The sequence below is a fragment of the Nannospalax galili genome, unplaced genomic scaffold (assembly GCF_000622305.1).
Source record: "Nannospalax galili isolate Female #2095 unplaced genomic scaffold, S.galili_v1.0 scaffold153, whole genome shotgun sequence".
Lineage (NCBI taxonomy): Eukaryota > Metazoa > Chordata > Mammalia > Rodentia > Spalacidae > Nannospalax > Nannospalax galili.
This window is the reverse complement of record NW_008333469.1, coordinates 2227330-2249823: the sequence shown is the minus strand read 5'-3', so window position 1 is coordinate 2249823 and position 22494 is coordinate 2227330. Positions and strand designations below refer to the sequence as shown.

The 22494-nt window shown below is 39.4% G+C and overlaps 1 protein-coding gene across 2 annotated transcripts in view; it reads left to right on the top strand.

Moving 5' to 3' along the window:
• The window catches only part of Hs2st1 (heparan sulfate 2-O-sulfotransferase 1), a gene marked incomplete at its 5' end in the record, with an annotated part of 38324 nt that extends 19756 nt beyond the window's left edge, over nucleotides 1-18568 (top strand). The window contains 4 exon segments of one of the 2 annotated variants that reach the window (XM_008828296.2): nucleotides 3407-3545; nucleotides 13739-13836; nucleotides 15481-15638; nucleotides 16796-18568. In XM_008828296.2, coding sequence (XP_008826518.1) covers nucleotides 3407-3545; nucleotides 13739-13836; nucleotides 15481-15638; nucleotides 16796-17022 — 622 coding nt within the window. 2 annotated transcript variants of the gene reach the window in all.
• Between the last annotated feature and the right edge of the window lie 3926 nt (nucleotides 18569-22494).

The window sequence follows — 22494 nt, the reverse complement described above, 5'->3', positions numbered from 1 at the left end:
TGTAATTTTTCAAGTTTTTTAAATTATAAGAAAAAGAGAAGAGAGACACAGACCAAGAATGAGGAAAGGTCAGATCTGTGAGAAAACTTACAAAAGAAAAATTTAAAAAATAAATCAATGAGGAGCTGGGGCTGTAGGGAGACCCTGTCTCAAAAGAACCAAAGTGTTTCTTTTGTTTTATCTACTAGCTTCATGATTTGAAGTGTTATATCTAAGTATTTGATCCATTCTGAGTTAATTTTGGTATGTGGTAAAGGCTGGTAGTGTGGTTTCTTTGCTCCACATACACGTATCCAGTTTTCTCAGCACCATTTATAGAAGAGACTCCCCTTCCTCCAGTGTGTGTTCTTGCTACCTTTGTCAAAAAGGAGTTGGTGTGAGCTGGGGATATAGCTCAAGGGTAGAGCATTTGCCTTCTATGCTATCCTGAGTTTGATTCCCAGCACCACCACCCCCAAAATTATAAATCTGTAGATTTCTGAATTCTCTCTGCTGCTGCACTCACCTGTCAATCAGTACCATGTTGTTTTAGTTAACGAAGTGTGTAGTGTGTTCTGAAGTCAGGTATTGTGATGTCTCCAGCTTTGAATTTCTCAGGATTATCTTGACTGTATATATCTGATTCATATCTGATTTGTTCCATACAAATGTTTGGGGAGTTTTCTATCTTGAAGAGTGTCATTGGCATTTTGGTAGGGATTGCACTGGATTTGCTTTGGACACTGTGGGCTTTTAATAACTCTCGTCCAATCTGAGAAAATGGGACATTTTTCCTATTTGTGTGTGTGCTCTGCTGGATTTCTTTTCATCAATGTTTTGTAATTTTTGTTGTAGAGGTCATTTGCTTTCTTAGTTAAGTTTATTTTGAGGACCCAAGCATGACGGCACATGTCTAATCCCAGCACTCAAAAGGAAAACTGAAATATGAAGATGGAAAGTTCAAGGTCAGCATGGGCTACATTGCTTCATATGACGATGAGGAACCCAGTGTTGTGTGGGTATTTATTTACACTTGTTATTTCCTTTTGTTGAAGTGATTCTTTATCATTGTGTTGTGGCATTGTCTCTTTTCACAGTGTCACTTGAAGTCTATTTTTCTGGTGCAAGTATATCTCCTCTGACTTGCTCTTGGTCTCTATTTGTGTGGTACTTCTTCCGATTCAGTTTCTTCAATCTTTTCTTATCGGTGAAGTGATTTCCTTATAGGCAGTGTATAACTGAGTGTAGTTTTATTGTTTATTTTTATTTTACATTTTTGCATTGGTTTTTTTGTGTGTCTGCGGCGGTCAGAAGACAGCTGTGGGAGCTGCTTTTCTGTGGGTCCTGGCGATCAAACACAGGTCATCAGGTTTGGTGGCAGGTATTTGTGTCCACTGAGCCATCTCGCTGGCTCAGTTTTTTCATTTTTTGATTGCTGAGTTTATAATTTATAATTTAGATAGGCTTTCGTTATATAATTTTTTTCTGGCTATTTTGAATATTCTTGATCATTTCCTCATTTCTTTTCCGTCTTTCTAGTTTGGCAGTTTTCTGTGTTAATAAGGATTGGTTTTCTTTTCTTTTTCCTTTATGTATCTGCTCTACTAGTAAGTTTTGTTCTATCATGTATTTTCATGGTGGTGTGCCCATCTTTTTGCATCTAGTGTGGTACTCCGGGAAGTGTTTCTTGCAGGCTGGTGATGAATCCCTCGGTTTTTGCTTGTCTTGGGCTGTTTTTCCTTTATTCCTTAAGGATTGCTTTTCTGGGCATAGTGTTCTTAGTTGGCAATTTTTAACTGTTTTTCATTTGAGGACTTTTAATAGTTTATCCCATTCTGTCCTGAAAGTCTGCTGTTAGTCGGATAGGTATTTCCTTATATGCGACATACTGCTTCTGTTCTGCTGTTTTTAGAGTTCAGTGTCTTGTACTTCCATCCGTTTGATAATAATATGCCCTGCAGAGGCTCTCCTAGGGGTTTAGAGCTTCGTGGCCTGCATATCTGTATCTTTTCCAAGATTTAGAAAATCTTCAGCTGTTATTTCATTGAATAGGTTTTCTGTGCATTTTCCTTCTCTTCTCTTTCTGGGACATCCAAAATAAAAACTATTCAATGGATTTGAAACATGCGAAGTCTTCAGTTTACAGCTGCCTTCTCCTCCAGCTTCTCCACCACTTCATTACCACTCCTACTACCTCTGCCGCCTCTTGGTCTTTCTTGGTTAAATGACAAAAGATACATCTTGAAGCTGAAAAATTCTTGTTTGCTCTGGTTGGCAGCTAGCACTCTTAACTGTTTTTTCTCTTACTGAGTTCTTGAACTCCAAGACTTTGGTTCTTTTGTTGTTGTTGTTCTGTTTCTTTAACGAATTTCTGATTTATATCATGAATTATCTCCCAGGTTTCATGGAATTCTTTTTTTATGGTCTCTTGCCTAATCTATTAAGTTTTGAATTCCAATCAGTTAACTCACCAGTTTCCTTTTCCTTAGGGTTTGTTAATGGTTTCCCTTTGACTTACCTACACTGATATTAGTGCATCTGGCACCAGTTTCCCTCCATTAGTTTTGTAGTTAAAGACATTTTCCTGATGATGTGTCCTAAGGTTCTATTTAGTAATCTGTGCTGGTTGGTTCTAGGTGGGTGCGTAAATGTAGTGTCATGTTGCTCTTTCAGTTGTACTCAGTGCTGGTGGTGTCTGTGCAGTGTGTCCTTCGGAAGTGGTGGGATTGCACTATCAGGTGGGGTGCAACTTTCTTAAGAAAGATGGGGCAGGTCCCCTGGCAATCTGGATGTAGTATGTCCGGCTTCACGTATAAGACATCTGTCTGTTTCTACAGGTTACATGATAAGAGGCTACTGGGTGCAGCAAATGTGTCAGCATAGGATGGTGCCCATGAGTTTCTAAGACTGCATGGGATTGAAGTTGTCACAGTGTGCCTGGTGATGGGATGGGGTACCTGACAGTGTCTGAGTGTCACACAGTAGGTCTAGATGAGCTACTATTGATAAGTTCCAAGGGTTACAAAGGCTGCTCAGAGATCAGGTCTGCTTCTCAGGGCCTTCCTGTGCCAATCTTCTGAGAGCAGGCTTCCTGGATGCTTCTTGAATTCCTCAGTAAGCACAGTTACTTCTTAGGTGGGTGGACAGGGCCTTACAGGATCCATACCCCAGGACATCTGCTGGCCAGCCTCTCAGGGCAGGTTGCCTTCTCACCTTCTGAGGTCATGCATAGATATGCACTATAATTTTAAAATTTTTTATTTGCTTTATTGTGTCATAAATATTTCCCAGTCTTCACATATTCAATTTCATTTAAATTAATTCATTCTCTTTCCATATAGGACCAATACATCAGGTGTCTATAATTTCAGTACATGCCTAAATAAAATGAAAGCATTAACTTCACTTTAATTTTGTGCTCTTTCAGATTTGGCGTGAAGAAGAAGCCAATTTATATTAATGTCATAAGGGATCCTATTGAGAGGCTAGTTTCTTACTATTACTTTCTGAGGTTTGGGGATGATTACAGACCAGGATTAAGGAGACGAAAACAAGGAGACAAAAAGGTAATATTTTTGTTTTACAGTTTTCATAGAGATAATGGAAGATGTGGTTTAAGCTTTCTGTTGATTCTAAATGTACTCCTTGTTCATTGTGGACACTTTGGAGACAGCACCAAAATCTACAGAAGCAAAAGTGAGAATTAACCTAGGTGGTGTCTTGTAAGATAGGTAGTTTTTGTAATTTTGAATTTTTTTCTTCTTTTCTAAGAATACATTCTTATTTTATGATAGCCTTGTTGTGCTAGTAACTTTTCTCATTGTTGTTTCAAAATACATGACAAAAACAACTCTTGGAAGGAAGGGCACAGTCTGAGGGTGCAGTGCATGGTGGCAGGGAAGGCGTGGTGGTGGGAGCAAGAGGCAGCTGGTCACTCCACAGTCAGGAAGCAGAGTGACTTGGCCGCTTCCTCGTTCTTACTCAGTCCAGGACCACTGCCCTTGGGATGGTGCTGCACAGGTTCAGGTTGGGTCTTCATACTTCAGTTTCACCCCTCTGGAAAAGCCTCACAGACAGGCAAAGCTTTACCTTCAAGGTGATTCTAAGCTGGCCATCAGGATTAACCATTATCTTATTGATGGATCTCATGTTTTCATACATATTTTGGTTATCTCAGTCTTTTCTTTTTTTGAGGCAGGGTCTCATTATGTAGCCCTGGCTGACCTAGAACTCACTGTGTAGATCAGGCTGGCCTCAAACTGGCAGAGATCTTCCTGCTTCTGCCTCTTGAGTGCTGGAATTAAAGTCGTGTGCCACCACCCCGGTGTAGTTCTTTTAGTCTTAATGATAGCAGTTTACCTTTACTTGTAGTTGTTAGTTTATGGATGGGTTTTGCTACAGCAGCTATTTTTTTGAGGCAAGGAGAGAAAATGGCTCAGCCTAGTATATCCAATTCAGATATCAGTTGCCTTCAGTGCACCTCTGGAGTATCATCTGAGAGGTTTCTCAGAGCCATACTCATTTTTCTCATGTCTGGTGGAACATTTTGGAACACCTTTACTGAGATTTCATTGCTCAGTAAACTACCCAGGAGGGGGCCAAAGAGATGGTTCAGCAGGTAAAGGTGCTTCTTGCTAAGGCTGACAGCCTGAGTTCAATCCCCAGACCCATATAATGGAAGGAGAAAACTGACTCCTGCAGGTTGTCCTCCGTATGCTATGACATGTACACCCTGCCCCCCTCCACAATAAATAAATGTAATTTAAACATATTTAAGTACCTAAGGCATCTTACACCTGCCTCTGCAGCTTAATTTTCCTCACATGCCAGCCCAGAGCTTCAGTCACATGAAGTACAGATGTCCTTGACTCGGTATCACTTCATACTTTGTGGATATATGCTGTCCCTCATATTTAGAATGCTTTTCCTTCACTTTGAAAAGCTCTTTGTCTACATTTCAGATCAAGCTTTAACATTACCTCTTTCATGGAATCTTTTCCTTTTTAAAAAATTATGTATATGTGTATGTATCTTTGTGCTTATTGCCACATGTGTGTGGGTACCCTCAAGAGTCCAGAAGAGAGTGTCAAATCCCCTTGGAGCTGGAATTATAGGTGGTTATGAGATGCCTGACATAGGTGCTGGTAACAAACTTGGGTCCTCTCAAAGAGCAGCAAGCACTTGTAACCTTTAGCATCTCTCCAGCCCCTCAGAGTCTTCTTGCTGTTGCTCTTGGTCAGGTCACTTTTAAGATTCAAATTATCTTTATACATTTACTTTATGGCATTTGGATTCTATTTATGTATTATCTTCCCTCAAATGGGGTAAATTATTGAAGCATTTATTTCATTTATCTTTGAAATGCTAGTATTTATCATGGTGCCTAGTTCATTTAAAGTGCCTCAAAAATAGTTAAGTGTATGAGTTATGCACATGTTAAAAGTGTGCTGGTGCATGCCTTTAATCCCAGCTCTTGGGAGGCAGAGGCAGGTGGATTTCTGTGAGTTCAAGGCCAGCCTGGTCTACATAGTGAGTTCCAGGACAGTTGGGGCTACAGGGAGACTCTGTCTCAAAAAGACTAAAAAAAAAAAAAAGTGTTGCAAAGTAGTAATGCTAGATATTGTACAATTTTTTTCTAAGTTAAGACTTCATCTTTGTTACATGGAAAAGGCCCCCAGGGCTGGAGAGACCTCTCAGTAGTTAAGAGCCTTCTCTTCTTGCAGAGGGCCAGTTTGGTTCCCAACATCCACTTTGGGCAGCTCACAACTGCCTGTAATTCCAGCTCCAGGGAATTTGACAGCCTTTACCGGCCTCCCTGGGCACACACGCAAACACACACATACAGAGAATAAAATAAATCATGGAAGCTGGAGAGATGGTTCAGTAGTTAAGAGCACTTGCTACTCTTGTAGAGGACTGACTTCAGTTTCCAGCACCCACCTGGCACCAATAACCATCTGTAATTTCCGTTTCAGAAGATCCAATGCCCTCTTCTAGCTTCCATGGGCACTACACACAGGGTACACTTGCATACATACAGGCAAAACACTCATACACATAAAAAATAAATAAAATATTTCAAATAAATCGTTAAAAAATTAAGGACCTCCCTCCCCACAAAGAACTGTTATGCAGCTATTGATCTATTGATTTATCAGTATCAGTAAATTTCCTAGTTTACTAAGAAATTTTTTTATTTTTCCCACTTACTTATGGGGGGTGGGGCACATGCCACAGAATGCATATAGGTCAGAGGGTGACTTGTGGGAGTTGGTTCCCTCCTTCTACCATGTGAGTCCCGGGGATAGAACTCAGGTCTTCAAGCTTTGGCAGCAAGCACCTTTACCTGCTGAGTCATCTCACCTACCAGAGATATTTTTTAAATGTCAGTATAGGAAAACAGTAGAAAACCTATCTTGCATTAACAAATAATGCTCTGATGTAAATAATCATCCTTCTCAAGAAAATGAAAGTGGCACCACTTTATAATTTGGGAAATCTTTTAGTATCTAGTTTAATAAAATAGCCTGATTTTCATACCTGTCTTTATTTCAGTTCAGTTACATTCTTTTGGTTAAAGTCTATAAAAAAAATCTAGCTTCCTGCAGATAGGTAATAATTGTAAAAGAGAATTTTAATAGTCTTTCCTGAAAATAATGGCTATTCTTTAATACTGAACTGAAATTTGAAAAGTGATAGTTTCTTAGTTGCAGTGTGGAATCTGAAACTGTAGTGAACTTTTTATACCCTGACACATTAAAATCCATTGATATATTTTATATTGTACTTGGAATTCATCTTATAGTGAAGCATAATTGTAAGACATCTTGTATTGGTCATTTGGAACATAGTGTTTCACAGAGTGATGTAGAACCTACAAGGGTTAGCTCACTTTTCTTATACATTGTCAAGAATTTCTGTTCACTAGTGTCATTGCAAATCTCATCAGAAACATCTAGTAAGTGCTGGGAAACTGTTAGACTTGTGGTGGCAAAGATACGTTTCCAAAATTGTATTTTCATTTCAGCGCTTAACTACTGTCACCACCAATTCTTAGTTGTAGCTGCTGTTGTTTGAGGCTGGTTAATTGCCATGGGTGGGGCACTGCCTCTAGGTTGGAGGATGTTAAAAGGATTGCTGGTTTCTTGGTAGCATCCTCCTCATTTCATTTATAAGAGCCGAAGATTACTCCAAACATGGCCAGTTGCCATCTGAGATCAGAAGAGCTCACAGCTGAGAAATACTCAGCTAATCAACACTATTAACTTGCAGGCACAATTAATTGTTCATGTTAAGAAAATGCCACCAAAAATCCAGAATAGCCATTGATTCTCTCACAGTTGTTTCAGCAAAGCCTTTCTTGTGGTTTCCAAATATTAGGCACCTATAATTCTCATCATTCACATGATTTCAGGTTTGTATTGCCCTCATAGATTACTAATTTTTTTATGTGTATGTGTGTTTTTGTCTGCATATATGTAAGTGTTCCACATGCATGTCCAGTCTGGTGGAGGCCTGAAGAGAGTGTCAGATCCCTTGGAACTGGGATTACAGATTGTGTGAGTCACCACGTGTGCTGAGCGCCAAACCCAAGTATTCTACAAGAGCAGTTAGCACTGCTGAGCCATCTCTCTAGTCCCCAGTCATACCAAACATTTTCATTACTTTTTTTTCAAACTGAACAACACAGAGGTTCGACCTATAAGAAGGAGCAATATGTGCTCTAAGTAAAAATCCAAAGGAAACCAGTTTTTATTTCAAAAAAGTGAGTGAAATGAAAATCCACATTAGATTTTTCTATGGGGAGATCATTGAGGACCTTAGAAGAAGGGGATTAAGTGGAATCCAAAGGGTTCAACATGAGTAACTTGAGAAATGAGAGAGGTAAACTGCTTTTGAGACAGAAGTGTGATTTTGAAAGAGACTTAGATGACCGATATCCAGTCATGCTCATGTCTGAAACAGCAAAAAAGGCAAAGAACACAAGAAATAGGGTAGGGACAGGGGACCTTGATGATGTAAGATCTCAGGAAGGGGTAAAAATGCCAGCCTGGTCTACATAGTAAGTTCCAGGACAGCTGAGGCTACAGAGAGACCTTGTCTCAAAAAGACCAAAAAAAAAAAAAGGCATTGAGAAACCGAGGGACATACCTCTACATAAGATGGGAAAGCTACAGGATGTTTCACTTGGCTCACCAAATATTTCTTTAGAAATGGGAGAATTTCTGTTATATGCTAAGATCTGAAACACTTGATGTGCAACCAGTTTGATTATTCATAGGTTTGCTGTGTTGTTGCTATTTTCCTTGACATCTTCCCCACTACTGGACATTTGGGTTCTTTAAGTTGACAGGTCAGAAATACTTGCCTGTTGCCGGGTGTGGTGGCGCACTCCTTTAATCCCAGCACTTGGAGGCAGAGGCAGTCAGATCTTTGTGAGTTCAAGGCCAGCCTGGTCTACAAAGTGAGTTCCAGGCCAGCTGGAGCTACAGGAAGACCCTATCTCAAAAAGACCAAAAAAGAAACACTTGCCCAAAAGATTAGAAGGATACATAAAGAAGGCAAAACCCAAACCATTTTTCCACATTTGGTGAATAAATTAGGATAGATGCTATTAAGCTGTTAAAACAGATTATTAGGTCTGATTCAGTCTCACATAAAAGCCTTAGAGAGATCTAGATCTTTTAGTATAACTGTTTGTTTGTTTGTTTTTTTGTTTGTTTCAGGGTCTCTTACAGCTCAGACTGGCATCAAACTCAGCTGTGTAGCCCAGTGGATGACCTTCAACTCCTGATCCTCCTGCCCCCAACCTCCCAAACATTGGGGTTGCAGGCATGCATCACCTGGCAAGGTCTAGACTCCTAAGGAAGCTTTGTGCCACACTGTCCTTCAAGGATCTAGGTTCCTTCCATATTGTTGCTCCAGAATCCTTCAGGAGATTGGACTGCTTTGTTGAATTCACATCACTACCACATCAGCTTTCTAGCCCATGGGGAAAGGAAGTGGAAAGTAAGCAGTTTATTTCTGAGCAAGTGACTCCGGAAGTTGTCCACATCCTTTCTGCCTCCAGTCCTCTAGCAAGTACACCGAACTTACTGCAAGAGAGGCTAACACTGGGCTGGAGAGATGGCTCAGCAGTTAAGAACACTGAGTGTTCTTGCAGAAGACCTGGGTTCAAATCCCAGCACCCACATGGCAGCTAACAACTGTTCGTAACTCCAGTTCCAAGAGATCCGACAGTCTCTTCTGTCCTCTGCAGGCATTGCACAGCATGGGTGCCCTTACCTACATGCAGGCAATACACACATACACATAAAATAAAAATAATAAATAAAATATTTTTTAAAAAATGAGACTAACACTGACCTGTGGAAGAATTTATTTTGATGGTAACTTTTAATTTGCCAGAGATAGCAGATTTAAAACAACTGCCTAAAAACAGATTTGAAGGTCTTTTAAATTTTCTTTGCTTGAAAGTGCTAAAATACTTTAAGAATACAGGAACTAGAAATGTGCTAAAGACTTGAGTTAAAATAACCATCCTGCATGCTTACCCAGTTTTAATTCAAACAGTATGCATTTAATTTCCCAGTTATCTACATAGCAATCTAATGTTTAAGTGAAATCTTTTTGTTGTTTTTGTTTTTTTTGAGACAGGGTCTCCCTGTAGTCACAGCTGACTTAGAATTCAGTATGTAGACCAGGCTGGCCTCAGTCTTATAGAGATCCACCTGTCTCTGCTTTCCAAGTGCTGGGATCGAAGGTGTGTGTCACCATGCCCAGCATTAAATTTAAGCAAAATCTTAGTGTCTTTGAGTGTCGTATGCACATATAAAACAGTAGTTGAGATGGTGAGTTTATCCATAATGACTTCAATCATGTATTCCTTTTCTATATTGTATTCTGGTCAGGTAGAGGTGTAAAGAAACAGAATCCATTTGCTGAGCTACAGAGAACAAGCTGTGAGCTGGGGCCTGTCAGCAGTCCGACACACAGGAAATGAGAAACCTGATGGTTGTCACTCTGTTTCTTAAGCCATAGACTTCATGAAATTGGAACATAATCGAGATAAACAGATGCATGAAATACTTCTGTTTGTTGTTTTGCTTGTTTTGAGTTACTTTGGCTTGTGATAAAACTTCTTAGAAAACAACTTTGGGTAGGAAATCTTAGATTGCCTTAGTTTCTTTTCCCGTTGCTATGTTAAAATGCCCTGACAGAAGCAACTTAAGGAAGAGTTTACTTGGCTCACAGTTCCAGGTTATAATCAGTCATTGTGGGGATGTCAAGGCAGAAGGAACTTAAAGCAGCTGGTCACGTTACACGCATAGTCAGGAACTGAGCACAGTGAATTCATGCATGTATGCTTGTGTACAGCTCATTTTTTCTGTTTTTATACAGTCTGTCGTGCAGTGAGACTCCCGTCACAGGTGATTCTAGATTGTGTCGAATTGACAGTTAAAACTAACCTCACACAGACCATTTAGAGAAATGCCAAGATAATGTCGGGGCCAAGGTGTTTGTACTTAAACAAATTACATACACATAAGGAGAATTTAGGAAAATGCTAAAGGACTACCAAAACATATCATGAAAAATATTACTTTATCGCCACTGTGTCTTTAATACTCTTGTAACTCCCCCAAAGTGCAGTCTTTCCAGTAACAGTTTACAAATAGTAATTGTGCCAACAGTCACTATGTTCTCTGGAACACATACACACCTACATCTCTTTTTTAAGCTTTCACCACGATTGAAGTGAGAGGATGTAACACATGAAGTACTAAGCTAGTCTTAGATATGAAGGTGACATATGTGAATAAGTACACCTACTTCCTAAGAGCTAGCTAGCCCATATATATAAATAGAAAGAAAGCAAGAGTGACTTTCAGCCAGAAGGTAACTGGAAAGCTGGTCCTTGTGTAACCTAGATTGGTAGAGTGAATTTACCAGAGGGAGAAAAATACTAGCAAATTACAGAGATTTGGGATACCTATAATACAGTTATGAAACAGATAATCTGGTAAAGATGGATGTTAGATGTTAAAGATGGGGCAAGACTGATGCAGAGAGAGCACATCATGAAGCCTTTCTGAAAGGCAGGCTGGAATGGATTTTTAAATATATTTTATTTTATGTGTATGAATTTATTGTCTGCATGTTTGTAAGGGCACCTGCAGAGACACAGAAGAGAGCATGTAATGCAATAGCTGCAGAGGTCAGAAGAGAGCATCAGATTCCCTGGAACTGGGGTTGTAGTAGTTAGCCACATGTGGGTGCTGGGAATCAAACTTGGGTCTTCTGCAACAACAGCCCAGTGCTCTTAACCACTGAGCCATCTCTCCAGCACTGTTTCTGGATTCTTGGAGTGACTTCTTAATTGGGCTTTGCTACCCTTCCTTCTAATCTGTTCTGTATAGTTACAAGATTGGCCTAAGTTGTCATTTTTCCAACACCCACATGGCAGCTAACAACTGTCTGTAACTCCAGTTCCAGTGGATCCAACACCTCTTCAAGCCTCCTTGGGCATTTCACACACTGATGCACTTGTATATATACAGCAAAACGATCATACACATAAAAACTAAATCATTTTAAAAGATAATTCAAACACATGAAAAATAGGGAGATTCTTATGGAGGTAGGAATTGAGAAAATGAAAGTAGATTAGAAAGACATTACTTCAAGGATGTGTTGTAAAGACAAAGATCAGGAAATGCTTTGAAACCTTGAATCTGAGTCATAACAGGCATTATAATCATATAACCCAAACTAATTGACTATAAAGCACACTGAAAATTCAAATAAAATTGTATGGTGGTTATTTATAGATAGGAAGAGAACTGAGGTGCTCATTTGGACGTCTTTAGCTACACCAAGGAAGTGTTGATAAGTGGGCTAAGAAAGAGAGAGTGAGGAAAACTGGCTGCGATGAAGTGGTGAATGCTTAGCAGAAGGCCCAAAATACATCCTGAAAGAAAATACGCCGGAAACGTGGAGAACCAAGAAAAAAAGCCAAATGGGAGTGTTCAAAGAAATAGGAAAGAAGGGTTAGTGGCAAGAGAGACCAGGAGCTTTTTCACAGAGCAGAAGGTGGCATTGCTGTGACAGTCAGGCAAGGACAAATGAGACCTTATATCTGACTGTTAGGGAGGCAAGGTGAAGAGTGAGACCCACACATATATTAACAGCATCTTACTTATTGAATGCTATGAACTAGTCCAGCTTCATTGTTAAAGGTAAAATTATACATTGAACTTATAGGTATATAAGTTTATATCACTTAAAAACTTTATATCATGGTAAAAGAAATGGGCAAATAGGCTGGGGATTGCAGTTTGCCAGAGTGAAGAAAGTTGTCACATTGTGGACAATGGGAGCCAGATCTAAGGACCTCGAGATCTTATTCTCATAGATTTTTTTGTTTGTTTGCTTATTAAAGTGGTGCTCTAAATTTATCTAATCATACAGATTAGGAAAGTGCACCCTGGAGACCTTCAAGCCTTAACAAGTGATCTTTACTTTATGCTTCCGCTTTCCAGAAATAACAGGTGGTGTGTGAGGATTTCTTACTACAACAAACGAACCTCCTTGTTTGTTCCTTGGCATCTTATTCTATCATCTCACAGAAATCATTTCTTTTAGCAAAAATAAATAAATAAATCGTCATAAACCAGTGCTAATTTCCAAAGACAAATTATTATCCACAGGAGTTTCCTATATGAAAAGAATTCTTTAAACATTGACTTGAGGGGCTGGAGAGATGGCTCAGTAGTTAAGAGCACTGACTGCTCTTGCAGAGGACCCGGGTTTGAGTCCCAGCACCCACGTGGCAGCTATGAACCATCCCTAACTCCAGTTCCAGGGGAATCTGAAACCCTCTTCTGACCTCCACGGCATTGCACGACACGGGTGCATTTACATACGTGCGGGCAATACATTCATACACATAAAATAAAAATAATAAATTTTAAAAAAATTAAACATTGACTTGAAACAAAGTTGTAAGAAAAATCAGTATTTTTAATTTCTCCCATTTCCCTAGCATGCTTTTGTATCATGTCATATCTTTCATTTAATTATCCCACCTGCTTGCAATCATTTACTTAGTAAATTACCACAGTAAAAGTTTGAGGGTTGGAGCTGGAAAGATGCCTCAGCTATTTAGAGCATTTGCTGCTCTGGCAGAGGAGCCTGGTTGAATTCCCAGCACCCACATGACAGCTAACAACCGCCCATAACTCCAGTTCCTGACCCAACACCCTCTCCTGGCCTCTGTGACATTGCACACATGGGTGCACTTACACATATGCAGGCAAAACACTCATACACATAAAATACAATAAAAAAATTTAATCCAAAAAAATATTTATTTGAGGGGTTGAGGAAATGGCTCAGTGGGTAAGCAGTTGCCATGCAAGGAGAACCTGAGTTCAGCTCCTTAGACCACATATAAATCTGGGCGCAGGAGTGCACATCTGGAATCCCATGCCCCTGTGATGAGGGGAGAAGTGAAGACAGGAGAGTCTCCCAAAGCTTATGAGCCAGGTAGCCTGGCGTACACAGCAGTGAACAAGCCACTGTCTGAACCAAGATGAAAGGCAAGGACCACTGCCTGAGATTGTGCTCTGACCTCCATGTGCACACTGGCATGTGTGTGTCTGCACTCACATAAACACACATACAGAGAATAAAAACCACTTTGTTTTATCTAAGACTTGGATTATGGCTGACCAGTGCTCTTCTGTCTTTGCTGCAGACCTTCGATGAATGTGTTGCTGAGGGCGGCTCAGACTGTGCTCCAGAGAAGCTCTGGCTTCAGATTCCGTTCTTCTGTGGCCATAGCTCAGAATGCTGGTAGGAAAACAAAATTAGCTTAATTATCTCCCTTGTCATCTCTGCAGTTTCTGTCTCACAGGTATGAGTATGGCCGTCAGGACCAGGGTATGGGGAGTTCAGTGAGAGACCATACCAAACATAACATAGCATAGCAGCAATACCTAGAAGAACTTTAAAAGATTCTTCACATACAGATCCTCGAAGTGTTTTCTCAGATGCAGTAGGGGTTTGTCTGTTTCCAGCAGAGCTATTATGAGATCAGAGGTACTCTCATAAACCCATTTTGTCCTAAGCTTTCTGTTTCAGGTTAAATCAAGTAAAACTTCATGTGTAAATTACTTACCTGGTTTTAATTAATTTTAACTTTAAGAGTACACAGAAGTAAAGCTGTAATTTAGTCTGCTAGTAAACATGAAGTCTAAAATAAAGATATGTTGCTTCTAATGAAGTTATTTCCTCACAATGTGCTGTGTTCAATTTTTTAAAATAATTGTATATATTCTCCCCCCACCCCCAATATGGTAGGCGTCCAGTCCAGGGCCTTGCACATGCTGGGCAAGTACTGTAGCACTCGGCTCCACTCCTAGCCCTGATAGTCTCATGAGTAGCTCCAGCTGTCCTTTACTTGAGAGTCTCCCGCCTCCAGCTCCTAGGTGCTTGGGAACAGAGGCATGCAGTACCATACCTGTTTTATTCAGTCATTTTAACAGAAAAATCAGAAAAAGATAATTCATTCAGAGTTAGTGCATTTCTTACACACATGATGGGAAATTCAAGGAATTTCTTAATTATTTGAGATGTATTATTAGGTTACTGTGACGTTTAGGGCTCAGTAGACTGTTTCAAAGCAGTGCTACAGAATTGGGAATGTTGGAATAATGTCTTCTCGAATTTGTAGCCATGAGTAAACTAGTCTGTGGGCCACTTTTGGCTACATGTAGCTCTAGCTGGCATGGCACTCACTGTGTAGACAAGGCTGGCCTTGAACTTTTGTCTGCCTGTCACCACTTCCTGCTTTACACATGTCAGCATGACAGGCATGTACATCACATGCAGTTTTTAATTTTGTGGTTTTGAATTTTTAATGGCTGAGAAAGCAAAGAGAATTGAGGCTCCACCACCACCCCCCAACCCCCAGTCACATCGCTTCTCAGAGTGCAGCCACTCCAGCCTCCGAGTCAGTGCTAAGTAAAGCCTGGAAGGGTAGTCTGTTGAGGGCAAAACCTGGTCACAGAAATTTCAGGAAACACTAAGCTTGTAGAAAGAACAAGAAATGTTAGGCATTAAACACAAATTTCCTAGACCTTATAAAAGAGCTTTCAAAATGAAGAAATTTTAAGGTAGTTTAAAAAAAAATTAAATGCACAACTAAATCAGATGGAAGGGGTATATGTTCTAAATGTGCATTTTAAAAACTGTCCTTTGAATTTCTTCATATTACAAACCCTTCAGTAGAGTCTAAGTTAGCACTGCACATGAGCAGAAACTAGATTTGGAAGTAAAGATAGTTAAAAACAAGTACACTTCCCAAAAGATAATGATAATAAAAATGTATTAAAGGTGTGGATGTACATGCGCTTAACTTTATATGCAGTGTCAGAAGGATTAGAAATACTTAGCAGATTTAACAACCAGTTTTTAATCCCTTTTCTTTGGTTTCAGGAATGTGGGAAGCAGGTGGGCTATGGATCAAGCTAAGTATAACCTAATTAACGAGTACTTTCTGGTGGGAGTTACTGAAGAGCTTGAAGACTTCATCATGTTACTGGAGGCAGCATTGCCCCGGTTTTTCAGGGGTGCTACAGACCTTTACCGCACAGGTATATAAATGATAGGTTTCTTTTTAAGGCTCTAAGTTTATTTGCAACTTGAAAAATATATGTGATTTTAACTTTCTTTAGTAAAGCATAACCAATGACTCCAGGAAGGGAGGAATAGTGTCTCTCTGTTCAGTTCTTTTAATACAAGACAGTGCCTGGCACACATTAAACAGTTTTTGAATGAGTAAACATGAATTAGGTGAGCGTTATAAGGCACTGTAGGCATACTGGAATAATTCAGATAGAGAACCAGACTTAGAAATGTATCATATTCAGCAAACCCAGAACATTAAGGACAGTGCAATAAACTCATAGACCTGCACTCTACCATTTAAAGTAGGGGATGGGCAGGGCTAAACCTCACTGACATAAGCATCATGTGCTGTGTCTGCTGTAAGATTCCTGAAAGTGTACTTTCCAGATCTTGAAAGTGTGATATTTATGAAAACTGACCATGCTGCTCAAATTCTGGGTGGAATTTTTTTTTCTTTTAGTTGTTTTATAGCATGCAGTCATATAAACTCTTCCTATATACATCTGCCCTAGTTTCTCCCTGATTATAACAAATATAGGTAGAGGGAAATTAGAATTAAGTTTGGTATGTTATATTTTATCCTAGTTTTTAAATAAAACAAAGCCTGGTAAGATGGCTCAGCAGGGTAAAAACATGCTACATAAGCCTGATTACCTGAGTTCAGTGCCCAGAACTCATGGTGGAAGGAGACTGATTCCTGGAAGTTGTCTTCTGACCTCTACTTATGTTTGTTCGTTCTTTCTCTTTCTGCCTCTCCCCAATCCCCCTCTGTTTCTTTGTCTCCCACTCACTCCCTCTCCTCGTTAAGTTTTTTAATTAAAAAAATAAACATGCCTTTCAGCACAGAACACATGAATATAGTATGTGAGGTGACCACCTGTACTTTACCTAAAGTGCTGATCCTCACAGTTACTATTTTGACATTTCATTAAGTCTTTTAAGGATTTACATTCTAAGGCAGTATATCAGACTTCTGATTATGATTAGGGCTGCAATTTTTACTGAATTGCTTGTCCTTCAGTTTGTCATATTAATGTTAACCATTTCTTCAAATAAAGAGGTATTGGTCTTTTGTGTGTTCTTTAAGAATTATTTATTTTTCTTCTTTTCCCATTGTAAGTAGGAAAGAAATCTCACCTTAGGAAAACCACAGAGAAGAAACTCCCCACTAAACAAACCATCGCAAAACTGCAGCAGTCTGACATTTGGAAAATGGAGAATGAGTTCTATGAATTTGCACTCGAGCAGTTCCAGTTCATTAGAGCCCATGCTGTTCGAGAGAAAGATGGAGATCTGTACATCCTTGCACAAAACTTTTTCTATGAAAAGATTTACCCCAAGTCGAACTGAGTACAGGTGTGGCTAATGCATTCTTGAAGTTGAACTTTGACTCTATCCTCACCTTTGGTCTCAGCTTCTCAACCTGGATTAACAGATATGTGTGTAAGACAGTTGTATTGAGCTGAGTTAGGAAACAGACCGATGTCAACCAACTAGATACTGGCTGATATGTCAGTGTTGTAAGAAGTTTTTAAGTTTCAGGCATTTTAATTTTTTTGTTGTTCCTCTTTTTTTCATTTTGGTGATAGTTATGAACTCCCTAGAATGGGAAGTACTTTACATCACCTAAAGTAAACACATGGCAGGTTTGATCAGAAGTCTACATACAGTTTCAGAAAAGATTCTGATACTCTGGCTTTGATAAAGCATTTTTCCACCTATCCTTGAATGAAGACAAATCCACTTGCCACTTCACTTTCTAGAGGTTTGCATTGCACACCTCTGCTGAGTCTTGCTAAGAACTGTTTGGCAGTATGATTTGCTGTGAATCATGTCTCATGAAGCTATCAGAGTATTTGATGATGTTTTCTCAGAACTGTTTCTGCTTCAGTTGGAATTTCCCATACTCACATAGGTGGCTTTAATTTTTTTTGATGATCACTAGTATTAAAAAATCAACTTAAACCATGAATAATACTGTAAAAAGATAAAAGTTAAAACAGTATTCCTGATTCCTATCTCCCCAGCATCTAATATTGGGGTGATATTTCTAAGAATGTTGGCATTATCTGAGGTTTTAACAAGGACTTCCACACATTAATAGCAAAACAGTGAGTTTAGTACTTGTTTCTCTGTGGGTTATTTGTAAAGCTGTACACTGAGATACAGTGATTCCATATCATGACTCCATTAGTGAGCTGTGATATGGGTAGGACTTTCCTACTTCTGTACTTTTACCTGTAGACTATTTTTACTATGGTGCTTTATAATGTGTTTTGAAGCATTGCATTTGCAAAAGGAAAATGCTGTAAATATTGCGTATTTTATGTATTTGGACCAAAAGGTTACACGCAATTAGACAAAAGTGGTTTTGCTCCAATTTCATTATGTCAAGTAAAGTCATCAGACCTGCTGTTCCTTGTATTTCTCATTTAACTTTATTGTTAAGACACCAAAATGAACTATGGTAGCCTTTCCAGTCTGGTAGAGTACATTGTCCATCGCTGGAGGCAGCAGCAGTGGAGAGAGTACCAGACAGGGGAGTCTCAGTTTTTCCTTTCTGGTTCTGATTCTGCACATTGTGCTATGTGATGTTTGGCAAGTTGCTTAACCTCTCTTTGCCTCAATTTCCTCATATTCAGATAGGATAATGACACCTGTTGTACCTACCTCACAGGGCTGTTGTGAGGACTAAATATGATGGCGTGTGATAGAAACACCTTGCGACTGTAAAGTGGTGTTTAAATGTATGATATTACCATAGAAGCAGCTTTAACATAGAGTTTCATACCATCCATTTTTTAACAACAAAAAGGAAGTTCACTTTTAAGCTTTGTGAAAAAAAGGTTTATCTTGATATAAATTTGTGTTTGATAAATATCTTCTCAGTGTTTTATCACCTGTTTCTGTAGTTCTTGAAATTTGAAACACCTGTGAACTCCTGGATTCAGGCTCTGCTTCTTGAGCTCAAGAGGTTCCTTGTTGGAGGGCCCGCACTAGTGATGAGCGGGAGACCTTGCTCTTCAGACTTGAAAGATGATCTTGTTTTCGTTTTACATGACTAACTATTCAAACATGGAAGCTATTTTTACACCTATGGTTTTTAAGGTATGTTTTATAAGGTTTGATTTCCCTATTCTTTACCTTCTTTCTCTTGGAGTAACAGAAATACAGAATTTCTAAAAGATTAATCTTGAGTATGTTTTGTTTAAATATTTCCAAATAGGATCTCACCAAACAAAGTATTTTTGGCAGAATGCTTTAAAGTTTATTTATTGTGTAGTGAGGGGAGGAAAGAACCCTACATATCAGAAAGCACTTCCACAGACTGAAGGGATCATTTTAACACCCTTTCCCTCCAAAACTGTGAAAATATTGGGAGAGCATAGCCAAACATTTCTTCCTTCCTCTCTGTTACCCCTTTCCAGTTAACTATTACAAGTATCTGCTAAAAACATTGTTCTCTTGCCCAAAGCTAAAATACCACTTCAGGACAAGGTATTCAACATCTACCCACTATTGAATAAATCCGAGGTTGTTCTAAAGTCTTTTTGAGGTTCATTAACTCCTAGGGTAGGACACTAGCTGAATGATTCAGTAAACTGTTCCTCTGGAAGACCAGAGAGTAAATACTTTAGGTCTGTGTCACAGCCACTCAACTTTTATTGTTGCATAGAAGCTGTCACAGCTGAAGCCAGCACAGACAGTGTAGAAACAAATGAGCATAACTATGCTCCAATAAAACTTTATTTACAAAAACAGATGACATGCTAGATACGAACCATGAGCCACAGACCCTTGCATTAGAGAAATTATTATGGAGAAATCATCTCTGTATCTGTACTCAAATTTCTGGAAAGACTTTATATATTTCCAAAAGCTCCCAAATTACTGCCTAAAAAATTGCTTTCTGGGCTGGGTGTGGTGGCACATGCCTTTGATCCCAGCAGAGGCAGGCGGATCACTGATCTCTGTGAGTTAAGGCCAGCCTGGTCTACAGTTAGCGAGTTCTAGGCCAGTTTGGGCGACAGGGACACCCCCCTCCCCCCAGAAAAGAATTGTCTTTTGATTCAGTTGGATCCAGTACAGTCCTAAGAGTCTGAGTCCTTATGGTATACAACTTTATAATCATAATCAAATAAATAAAGCCACTGAGACAGTGTGTTTTATTTTTTTTTAAATGTGTCAAGTGTGGTTTTCTTCTTTTTGGCCTTTGTTTTTTTTTTTTTTTTTTTTTTCAGTATCTTGATCATAGTGAGAATTCTTTTTTTAATTAAAGAAAAGCAAAATTAGCCACTTTGAATTTTAAAGATAATGTGCCTGTGTATATGTATCTATATATCTATGTTTGTTACCTAAAGGACGAGGAAAAAAATATCTTTTTGTTCAACTTGTATCAACTCCTGTTTTCTAATTGCTGTGGCAACTGTTGATAAATTATTGTGACTGTTTTAAAATGTAAAAGGGAGGATAAATCTTGATTTTACCCAGCTTTAATCTGTAAAGTGTCACTTAAATATATCTGATAGCAACACTTAAAATACTGCATGGGAATTACTTTACTGCCCCCCATATCCATTTCTACAATTTCTAACATACTGGCTACATCTGAATTCCTCTTGATTGAATTTAAATTACTGAAAATCAGAGAACTTAAACTTACTGACTTTTTAAATGTTTAGGTTTCTTTTCTATTCTTAAAACTCAGCTGATGTCTATAATTTGAAATCTGTTGCTCTTCCTCAGATGTCCTGAGGGAAATTCCTAAAATTGTTAGTGCTGTCAGGGAATTTTTTTCAGAGTATTTTGATGATTTACATGTGTATTTGCATAGTTAGACACAAAATAGTTTGTAGACAATGATTTTCTCTTTTTAAATAAAATGACATTTAAAAAAAGAAATCTAAAAGCACTAGAGAATTTAACTGAAGGCCAGTTCCCAAGTGTGGAGCTGGTATTTTACTTTATGTTGAAATTCTATTTAGAGAACATCTGTGTAAATTATCTGGCTGGATTTTCCCATTGATCATTGTCAGACCAGACATACCTGTGGTCTCAGAATCCTTTATTACGAGAATATCTGGAACTATAACCTTCTAGGAACCTTGTTTTAAGGGGCTCAAATGCTTCTGCTTTATGGATTGAAAGCTGGTCTCTTTGTAGTGCTATTGCTGTTAAGTTTTTGCATCCATGTACCCTAGGCAGAGTTGCTATGTGGGAACCCAGCTCCTTCCCAGGCAGTTTTTAGACAGAAAAGTAACCCTCTCAAAAGTGCACTTCCATTTTGATTTCTCCAGAGTTTCTTCCCGATTTCCTAGAGCAGGGATTTTAGAAAATGAAGGATCATTTAGTTGTGTAACTTCATGTCTTTTGCTTTGCTATTTTATGAAACAGCCCCTGACGGTGATGGTCTTAACATCTATTCCTAGTGAGCTTATGTGACACTACTGCTCTCATTTTCTAGACAGCTTTGGTATCTGTCTGTTGAGAGTCAGGAAAGCATCTCTAAAGCAGGTTGAGTATAGTTTAGAGAAACACAGGTTATTGGCTTTGACTTTTTAAAAACTATCTAAATGGTGCCCCCCCATAACCTGTTGGAAGATGCTCCTGTTCTTCCCATTTCCCTCTCCCCCATCCTCCTCCCTCTCTCTCTTCTCCCCTCTTTGTGCCCTCCCCACCTACCAGCTGATCAGTTATGCTAGACTTTCCAACTTGAAACAGTCTCATCCCATGTGACGGAGATAATCCCTCCTTTTCTTCCACATTCTTCCAGCTTTCTGTTGTTGAAGTACTTCAGTCCGCCACCTGATAGAAAAACTGCCAAACACTCGGTGGGAAGGGGAAAGATGCTTGATGTCCTGGGGCTGGAGAGATGGCTCAGTGGTTAAGAGCACTGACTATTCTTTCAGAGAACCTGGGTTCAAATCCCAGCACCCACATGGCCCCCAACAACCATCCGTAACTCCAGTTACAGGGGATTTGATGCCCTTTTCCAACCTCCTCAGGCACTGTGTGACACGGGTGCACTTACGTATATGCAGGTATAACATTCATAGACATAAAATAAAAATTTAAAAGAAAACTCTCTTCTCCTGCCATCTTGATGCTAAGGGATATTTCCCAAGTTGACTGTTCAGGGTCTTCACCTGGCTTCTGATATTGTTGCCAGCAGGTCTGCAGAGATTTCCTGGCCTTTTTTTATTTTTAATTTTACATGTATGAGTATTTTTCTTACATGTGTATAAGTACACCTGTGTCATGCAGTACCTGCAGAGGCCAGGAAGGGGGTACCAGATCCCCTGGAACTGTGGTCACAGATGGTTGCTAGCTGCCATGTGAGTGCTGGGAACCAAACCTGGGTCCCTCTGCAAGAGCAGCCAGTGCTCCGAACTGCTGAGCCATTTCTCTAGTCCCTTACTGGCTTATTTTTGACAATATTTTGTGCACACTGAATTGCTCATGTTAGTCACTGGTGTTGATATTTCAAGTAGAAAATTTACAAGGTATACTTAGGTATACACTAAACTAGAGGAAAATATAAAATGGGGACAGGGCTATTAGGATAAAAGGAAATTTGAAAGAAATAAAGGTGGATCTTGTTAGTATTTGTTGTGGAACTGTCTTCAGGGCATGACATGGCCATTACTTCTTGAAATCAGAGCAGCAGTGCTTAGCACAAGAGACCCTTACACAATCAAGTTTAGCATTTCCCTGGAAGGAGTGGGGAGAGGGTTGTTTGAGCCTCACCTGAGACTGCAGCCTTTGTGTGGCCTTGGGAGATAGTAGAGTCTGTAGGAGGAGGGGGGGACTCCTCCATGCAGC